Source organism: Nasonia vitripennis (genome assembly GCF_009193385.2).
Source record: "Nasonia vitripennis strain AsymCx chromosome 3 unlocalized genomic scaffold, Nvit_psr_1.1 chr3_random0002, whole genome shotgun sequence".
NCBI classification, from domain to species: Eukaryota; Metazoa; Arthropoda; class Insecta; order Hymenoptera; family Pteromalidae; genus Nasonia; species Nasonia vitripennis.
Window position 1 is genome coordinate 6143 of NW_022279621.1, and position 9215 is coordinate 15357.

The following is a 9215-nucleotide window of genomic DNA, read 5'->3' on the forward strand; positions in this document are numbered from 1 at the left end:
TTTGAATGGTTGGTGATTTTCCAAAACTCTAGTCCGTATCTTAAATTCTAACCTCAACATATTGTTGTTCTACCTGCACCAAATTTGTTTTTTTCGAAATTAGAAATAATTGATTGAGATATATATACTGCCCATCATCCCACCGAGCAACCCAGCAGAAAAATTAACACTTGGGCACTTATAATAAGCCTCAATTTTCTAGCAAAGCACATAATCTGCTTATATACAATTTTCAAAAAATAAAAAGAAACTAGACTTATAATAATTATATAATAATTACTTACTTTGATACTAAGAAATATCCTTCTTCACACATGCACAGGAGTTTTCTCACGATTTTTTGTTGAGGAGGATTCTGGAAACAAAGAGATCCGCACCTAGCGATAGGCACCATTAAAATAACATGCCGATTTTAGTTTTACGTTCAGGTATATCCACCAGATTCGACTATATATATACCTGTATGTATTAGCTGATTATCCGCGATCCGCAAACAAAGGTTGCACGCGCGCCATCTGCTAGGGGAGCGCCAAATTCAAATAGATTACAACTGTAGTGTAAATTAAACAACTTCATTATCTACTTATTTTAAAAAACACAGACAGACGGAGAAGACTAGTATACATATTTATTGATAGCTAAGTAATGTGTAATGTGTGCAGAATTATATTATAATTTTTAATTCATATATACTCATTTTAAGAAACACAGGCAGACAAAAAAGACTATTAAATCTAAAAATAATCCAGTTAAAATTTACGTACGATACATATATGATTTGTGTAAGATCAGTTTTTTAAAATAAAAAATCAATAAAATAATAATACCTGATGCACCTTTTCTAAAATGATGTCTACCGATGGAAAAGATATATGTATATAATAAAATATATGTAAAGATATATATATATTATGTATCTACAAAAATGATGGAGTAAGGAGAAAATAAAAAAAAACATCATCTAAAAAATATAGTCCACTTAAGTAGGCTACAGTGCGTATGAAAAGAATGGTACACAAATAAATGTTTAAATAAAAAATCAGAAAAAGTTTTAATTCATATATTGTTACATTATTTTAAATTAATTGTTATATTAACTTGTATATAGTTACAGCAAGATGTTTGTTCAAATTATTCACTTTTGAAATCATTTCCTCAATTTATAAAAATAACCAAAACTATTGTCACTTATTATTATAACTTCTTCGACATAAGTATAGGAAAATTAATAAAGAATTATTATACAAATGTTCCCTTCACTTAAAAAATCTTCTCTACTTCATTCGTCAACCAAATAAAGCCTGTTCTTATTTGATCCAGTCATTATCCGAGCACTGGGAAGGGCGCATCTGAGTGATCTATTTGAAAAATAATATATACATTTTAAATTATCGTTGTGAGATATAAGAATTTTTGTTTATAAGTATTATTATAAATATTTATTTTATGATTATTCAAGCTTAACATTCTTAATCATGACATTATTTCCTTACCCCAACAATACTATAAAATAGATTAACGTCTATCTCCATTGACAAAAATTCTAGTATCATGAGTAACGTATACAATTTTTGTAGAGTTCATCCAAAGTTAGTGCATGAGACACGCATCACTGATCAGTTTTCCAACAATCTCCAACAGTATTTTATTCACTATTGCCAGCAACTGTAACAAATTTAAAAATAAAAATTAGAATTTATCATAAAAATGCATGCACGTTAAGATGAAAACAGTAATTGAATATGATTGTGACAATTTATAAACTTGTTGAACGATAATGAAACACATAAAATGAAATACACGATGCATAAAAAAGAAAGAAAAAATACTTGTATGATTTGATTCTCAATAAGCCTTACAGATCATTTTTTGTGTGCGAATAAAAAATGTATATGCTTCTCTTTGTTATGATGCAAATATTATTGTTTTTACCTTAACTAACAAGGTCAACTTATCCACTTGACTCGCAGTAGTTACAACACCATGCAAATTATATTTTTTTGTATTACTTAGTTGCGCATGAACACATTTATCAGCTGTTGAATAATTGTCGTTTTGATTTATAAAATGCATACAGCATTTATGTCATTGAATTTGATTACTTATTACCTTTTAGAATATCCTATTACAATCCTAAAAAAAATACCAATAAAAATGACACAAAGTATTACAGTTCAATAATAATAATCAATAAAAAGGTATTATAAAGTTTTAACTTATCTGATAAATAAAATATTGTTCCTTGTTCAAAATTCGTGCGACTTCTTTTTTCTACTCTTTTATTTGTACATCATGATTATATCAAACATTCAAGTAAATATAAACAAATATGTGAATGTTAGAGGGGTATTAAACAAACTGATATTCAAATTCAATATTTGTAGGTTAAGTTTTGAGTTCTGAGCAGTTTATTTTAAACTATCTGTTGAAGAAAATTGGTACTATTGCAAGTACAAACTGTAGAGTAACCCAACAGTGCCCTCAAGCGGAGCTCGGAGGTCCGAATAGACGGTGTCTTGCGTCACATGCATTGTACATGGGGGAAAGTCCGACGGCCGGAACTCGGAACGCGGAACTATGATTCAAATTTTGACCACGCGTGGCGCTGATTGCTCCTTATAGTAATAAAATCGGCGCGGCAGCCGGCAACCTAGCGCACGTGATGATCTCCCGCATTGTCCTTTGTCTCTATCCGGCCGTTATTTCAAAAAAAGATTCGGACGTGCACATATATCGGCACTGAGAGATTTGTGAAGCTTCTTGTTTTCTTCTTGAAAAATGAGCGAAAGGCAAGGCCTATTGAATAACATGGCTGATTTGAAAATTAGGAATGAAGGTAAGAAAAGGTCCTTTTATAAAAGTATTAGTAACAATTTCAAAGTAAACGCACGCACGTATTCTTAAAAAAGTGTAAAATCTTGTCCAGTTGCAATTTTTCTGTAATTTCTTTATTGCGATTCTTCATTTTATTGCAATCAAAACAATGGTTTTTTGATCAGACTGTCTAAAGCCCTTTTTCGCGTTCGCAAAATCGTACAAGAAAATCTGTAAAATAAAGGGAAAACCAAGTTCGGTGTTTCTCAAGGGCGGTGTTACAGTTACATGAGTTATTTTTTTTTACGTGAACATAAACATTTAAATAATAATCCTTTGGGGAACTCTGAACTTGATTTTCCGTCGTTTCTTCGCATACGCAAAAAGAGCCTTTAGATGATCGTTTTTTAATATTAAATTAAATTATAAATCATTCAAAAAGAATAAAAAAGATATCTAAATTTACAGAAAATGAAAACTTGAATGGTAATCAAGAAGAATTTCTTGATGATTCCGACTTCAAAGTGGATAATGATAGCTTAAATGGCAACCAGCAAGATCGTCCTGATGCTGATTTAGACGTAGAAATGAGAGAAATGGAGGAGTTGATAGAAAACCCTCCAGATCGTTGTAAGTCACACTTTGCAATTTATTAACTATGTTGATTTGCTATAATTTATATTATTCTATTCTATTTTTAATTTATGTCAGTTATTCTACAAGGACCTCTGCATGGTCAGTACAATGGAATTGCTGGACACAGACCATTCTTAGGCATAGGTGCTGCTGGTAATGCACAAGAACCTCTGCAGAATCAGCAAAATGGCATAGCTGGACAGGGACCATTTCTAGGCCAGGGTGTCGCTGATGAAGCTCAAGGACATTTACAGGCTCAGCGCAATGGCATTGGTGGCCAAGGTCCACTGCTAGTAGGCCCGGGTGCTGCTGATGGAGCTCAAGGCCCTTTGCAGGCCCAGCGCAATGATGTCGCTGAACAGGAACCATTGATAGTGGGCCAAGGTGCTGCTAATGGTGCCCGAAGACGTATTCAGGGTCAGCAAAATGGCATCGCTGGAAATCAGAGACCATTACAGCACCAGAGAGCTGCTGCTGGTGCCCGAAGGCCTATGCAGGGTCAACGTAATTGCTTTGCTGGACAAAGACCATTACAGCCCCAGAGAGCTGCTGCTGGTGAACGAAGACCTCTACAGAACCTTAACAATAATGGTGTTGAAAGACAAGGAAGAAACGCTGGAGGAAGACAACAGGATGAAGCAGATCATCAGGGAAGCCCAGTGCAAGGAAACGCTAGAGAAGAGTTGCCTCTTAGAAACCAAGCTCAAAATGGTTTGTAAAATTTTTAATACCAAAATATTAACCCATATTTACAGAATAATTTTTTTTTTGAATTGTTAATGACTTATTATGTTCATTATAATTGTAGGTATGAAACGTGGAAAACGAGGAGTTAGGGGTGGTCGTAAACTAAGAAAAAAAATTCCACTCAATCCTTATCAACAAGGATTAAAAAACGTGGCAGAACTATTTCTTAACATGGTAGAAGAAAGCACCAACCGCACAAGGGCAAGGCTCGAAGGAGAAAGGGAGTTGAGAGAGAGAGAGTTGGCTGAAGCAGAAGAAGAAGATTACGAACAAGAAGAAGAAAAATAAAATAAAAATTAGTTCAGAAAATATGCATGCATTTAAAGAAGTCTAAATTATTTCAATAAAAAGGTGTGACTAAATGCATGGCTATTAAATGTCATTATATTTAATCTTTTACTTTATTATAAAATAATACTTGAAAATTATAGTTAATACTTTATTTATTAATTTATGCTAATCAATACTAAAAATAATAAATTTTGATGTAACAGCCTGCGTACATTAGAGAAAAAAAATAAAATCAGTAAAAATGATGAATTTAGTTCTCAAAAAGTTATATTTGGATATCATTTCATGTATTAATATATTAATATGTTAAAAATTCTTTATGATCTCTCTAAACAGCAAAATCGTAGATGTTTTATGATTTAGATTTGAATTTTGTATTTTAACTTGAGAAACTATAAAGTTGTAGCCATTTGCCAAAAATAAGTAGATGAGTAAAAATACAATGCGATTATATCATTTCAAATTTTTATTTTATTTACAAAGAAATTTTTCATATAAATTAATTGATAATTTTGCTATTTGTACGGAATATAATTCATTAACAGATTCAACTTTTAATTTTATTAAATGCTGATAGTTTATAACAGCTCTCGCTGACTTCTTGAATTATTTTATATTATTCTTATATTTTATGTATAGCATCCTCATACTTTGAATAAATCCATATGTTCATTCTTGAATTGAGTTTTTATTTTCATTCCTGATAGCTGCAAAAAAGGAATGTTTGTTATGTAACACTTTTTATACTCAATAAAATAACGATTATAAAATAAAATAAAATGCAGCTTACTTTGTAATATTTTGGCATTGACTTAATTTTGTAAGGATCTCGAGCTTACTCAAAAACACTGGTTAGCTTGATCCAAGTTTCTCAAGATATTTGAGAATGCACACACAATGATATCAGTAGCTTTACTAGTTTTAAGGCGCCTGGAAGGTACAGCATCAGAAGGGTAGAGAGTTTCAAATTCAAGTAATAATAGTTGTACATAATTGTCAATTTTTTTGTCTGGATAAGTTTACAATGATAACTCCTTGCTAAAGACTTCCTTTTGCTGGTAAAAAATATTGAAGTCCTATAAATTTTGTAGGTTAAATGTTTCCATACAGACTTAAGATCCGATGTCACTTTGAATAGTTATAAGATGATACCAATTATAAAGCAATCGATAACTATTGTGATTCGTTCACTAGTTTATCCAAGAAAAATCTATGCAAAAACCAACCTTGTAATGGAATATTTGGCTCCTTCTTATCCTCAAATTGATCTTATTCTGTAGAATTTTTTGCAGTCCAGCTGATTCCAAAAGTTTTAGCACTTTGAATTAAAACTTTCAATTTGTTCCCAGTACTGAAATTACGATTCAGATAAAAGTTTGCACTACTTCCAGTAGTAGATAGGTAGTACATCACAGTTCCACACCTAAATTTTCTATAGGAAAAATTGCTACCAGCATGAATTTATCAGGCTTATGTAGTAGCACGTTAAGCAGCAACCTTTTTGAAATTAAAAGTTTGAAATGAAGAACTAAGCACTGGAGAACGAACTCTCTTGGATTTTGACAATGTATGCTGTTGATAAATTAACCTAGAAATAAAATGAAATAATTCAGTGAACCTAAAGAAAATAAAAATAAATATCCTAATAGAATAAATTAAAAACAATAACTACCGTAAGAATTAAGATACATAGTATGTAAGATGAAGTGATTAAACTGAGAAAAATATGATCCTGCTGCTGCAAGTGCACAACTGTTATATGGTTTACCAATGTTTACAAATGTCCTCTTGTAGACCTCTTGTGACTCTTATTGACTGGTTATCATTATCCTCCGTATCTACTTTATGGATGCTGTCTCGTCTATGAACCTTAAAATAAGAATACAAAAGGATTTACACACAAATTATGACTAAGATTATCATTAAATTTTAGTAAAATTAAACAAAAAAGCTAAAACTGATATTTTTTCCATCTTCTATACTAACATGAACAAGTTATTATTACTAAAAAACAATACAATATTCTGTAATTAAAAAGTCATATCTTTGAATGAACAGCGGCTTTTATTGTGTACACTTCATTCCTCAATATGCAAAACATTTAGAATGTATGCTGAGCTCGTGTAAAAATGAACTTTTTAATAATTTTTGACTAGGAAGTCACCACGGTGACCAAACGTTCTTTGATGCATGCATTTTGAGGCACAGAATTCAAATTTGATTGTTTTCAAGCTTCAAAATTCTAAGATTTATTTTTATTAAATTGTTAAATAACAAAACACCTGATAATATTTGAGCACAGAAATCATAAAATTTAGATTATACTCCTCAAAAAATATAAAAAAACATATTTATTACTGTTGTAAACTCATATCATATATATGGGTAATTCTGCCGTAAATGGCTCAGATTGCGTCCAAGGCTTGTATGCGAATGTTCAATGGAAAAACTATGTTCAATCTGGGTCTGTTACTGCAGAATCATATCAAATTCATATTATACGCCTTAAAAAAGATAAAACCAAAATTGAAAACAGTTTCCCACAGTTTGAGAATACAACAATTTTTTGTTAGGTTTGTATTAAAATCATAATACCTTGTCCTTGCCCTATTTGATTAAACCAAATGTGTGGAAAAGTAAAGCCAGTAGCAACAGCAGCATAGTTGAGAGCATAGTAAAACAGCCAGTTATTGTTCTTACGATGATGCCTCTTAACCAGTCACCATTCTCATTTAACCCGTTAATTTGATTGACTGCTGAAAATGATGGAGTTTGTCGCACTGAAACTTGAGGCCAAGCAGTCTATTACTGTTATTGTTGGATTTAAGATGGAACAGTTTCTTTTTATACCACCATAATCAATTAAGTAATATAAACTTTCACAATATCTTTTCTGCTTATATATATATATATTACTGACAGTGCTTAATGTACATAACCAACATAATAAGTAACTACCTCCATGAAGCAGTTCGCACTCCAAGTAGTAACTGTGATGTTAAATTATGTATCACTAACCATGCTTAATATACATATAACCAACATCATAATGAGTAAACTACCTCCATGCAGCAAATCGCACTCCAAAAGTGGTAATTGTGATGCTAGTATAGTATCTTGGTTAAAAGTATTAACTTTTTCACTCACAAATTATAATTGATTGATTCAACATAGATTTGTTTATATTAAAAAAAATTTTAAATAGCAGAAGACCGGTTCTCTCTTCTCTGATGACTACATAGTGATGTATATATCGTACGTATACGTATACCTAGCCTTACTTTATAAGCGGAAGTCACGTGACCGGAAGGCTGAAAAATATCGGGAGACGAAGACCGCAGCAAGCGAAGCGAAAATAAACTCGCAAATTTCATTTATTTATAACTCATTGTAGAAAGACTGTTGGAATATAAATCTTTTTTTATGTGAAAGATAAGATAAAAAACTTTTGCATAAGTACTTCTAAGCCACATGTAAGGTTAAAAATCCGCTTTAATAAACGAACAGGAGTTGAAGAAGTAGCAATATCAAAGTATATAAGGGCCGCCATGCAGCGCCCGAAGACGCGTACGTACTGTTAGTTACTTATACTTGCCATCGTGGCGCTGTCGCGCCCCTTGATAAAACAAGATGGTTATCCTCAATATAAAAGAACAGATAATAGTTCTGAAAATCATATTTATAGAACTAAAAATAAGGAAGAAATTCCAGTTAATAATTCAATGGTTGTACCATACAATGAATTTTTGTTAATGAAATACAAATGCCACATAAATGTTGAATTTTGTGCATCTATTCAGAGTATAAAATATATCTATAAGTATATTCACAAAGGTAGTGACAGAGCATTTGTCAGAATTTTAAAATCTCAAAATGATGATTGTAATAAAAAAAAAACGACGAAATTACAATTTATGTTGATGGTAGATATCTTAGTCCAATGAAAACAGTTTGGCGATTAAAAATTTCTGATTTGTATTGGAAGTCATAAAGTTGAAAATATGCCTGTATTTGAAAAGCACAAAACTTATAAGATATTTGAAATGAGTAAAATTAAAAGTGCAATAAATAGTTGGCAAACACTATTAACAGCTTGGTTTAAATTAAATAAAATAGATGATTTTGCAAAATCTTTAAAATACGTAAATATTCTAGGACATTATATATTTAATAAGACAAAAAAAAATGGAAAAAGAGAAAAATGTAAAGAAAAATATTACAATCGGTAGATTAAATGTAGTTTCACCTAAAGATCATGAAAGACATCAATTACAGTACATATAATGGCATTGCTATTGCGATAGGAGAACATGATTCTCAAATTATGGATATTTTTGAAAAAGCAAGCACTGTTATGTTACCAATTCAGTTAGGACAGTTTTTTGCATGGTTCTTACTTTCAGAAAATATTCAAGGTCATGATATATGAAATAATACAAAAATAGTTTCACAGAAGATTTTACGAAAAATGAACTAACAATACATTTTGAGTAAGTTAATCATACCAAATTCGTGTTAATTCTGTGAAGAAGGGGGGGGGGCTGTATAGAGGCTGTAGGGGGGGGGGGGCATGCAAATCTTTAAAAATAACATGAAAATGAACGATTTTTAGGTTATTTTATGAGGGGGCCAAGTGGGGGGCTATGGGGAGGGGTATAGCCAAAATAACGATATAATAAGGAAGATATATTGTTACGAGTGAAGAGTGCAACAAAAAGTGACAGACC

At 31.4% G+C, this 9215-nt stretch overlaps 1 protein-coding gene and 2 long non-coding RNA genes across 6 annotated transcripts; 1 reads left to right on the top strand and 2 right to left on the bottom strand.

Annotated features, from left to right (window-relative positions):
• Window positions 1–542: 542 nt before the first annotated feature.
• LOC116416623 lies at window positions 543–2199 on the bottom strand. Its single transcript, XR_004226962.2, has 3 exons — window positions 1933–2199; window positions 1494–1665; window positions 543–1358 (listed from the first exon to the last, which is right to left on the bottom strand). It is a non-coding gene; the product is annotated as an uncharacterized LOC116416623 (long non-coding RNA).
• A 296-nt stretch (window positions 2200–2495) lies between these two features.
• On the top strand, window positions 2496–4629 carry LOC116416622. The gene is made up of 4 exons (XM_031925589.2): window positions 2496–2836; window positions 3283–3444; window positions 3526–4161; window positions 4259–4629. The coding sequence occupies exons 1-4, from the start codon at window positions 2779–2781 to the stop codon at window positions 4483–4485; spliced, it is 1083 nt and encodes a 360-aa protein (XP_031781449.1). The 5' UTR covers window positions 2496–2778; the 3' UTR covers window positions 4486–4629.
• Window positions 4630–4936: 307 nt separating this feature from the next.
• On the bottom strand, window positions 4937–8081 carry LOC116416624. Of its 4 annotated transcripts, none has more exons than XR_004226965.1 (7): window positions 7551–8081; window positions 7447–7478; window positions 7084–7274; window positions 6161–6357; window positions 5912–6076; window positions 5279–5839; window positions 4937–5195 (listed from the first exon to the last, which is right to left on the bottom strand). It is a non-coding gene; the product is annotated as an uncharacterized LOC116416624 (long non-coding RNA). The 4 variants fall into 4 exon arrangements; XR_004226966.1 differs by lacking the exon at window positions 7447–7478 and having other exon boundaries at window positions 5279–5616; window positions 5715–5839; window positions 7551–8080; XR_004226964.1 differs by lacking the exon at window positions 7447–7478 and having other exon boundaries at window positions 7084–7296.
• Between the last annotated feature and the right edge of the window lie 1134 nt (window positions 8082–9215).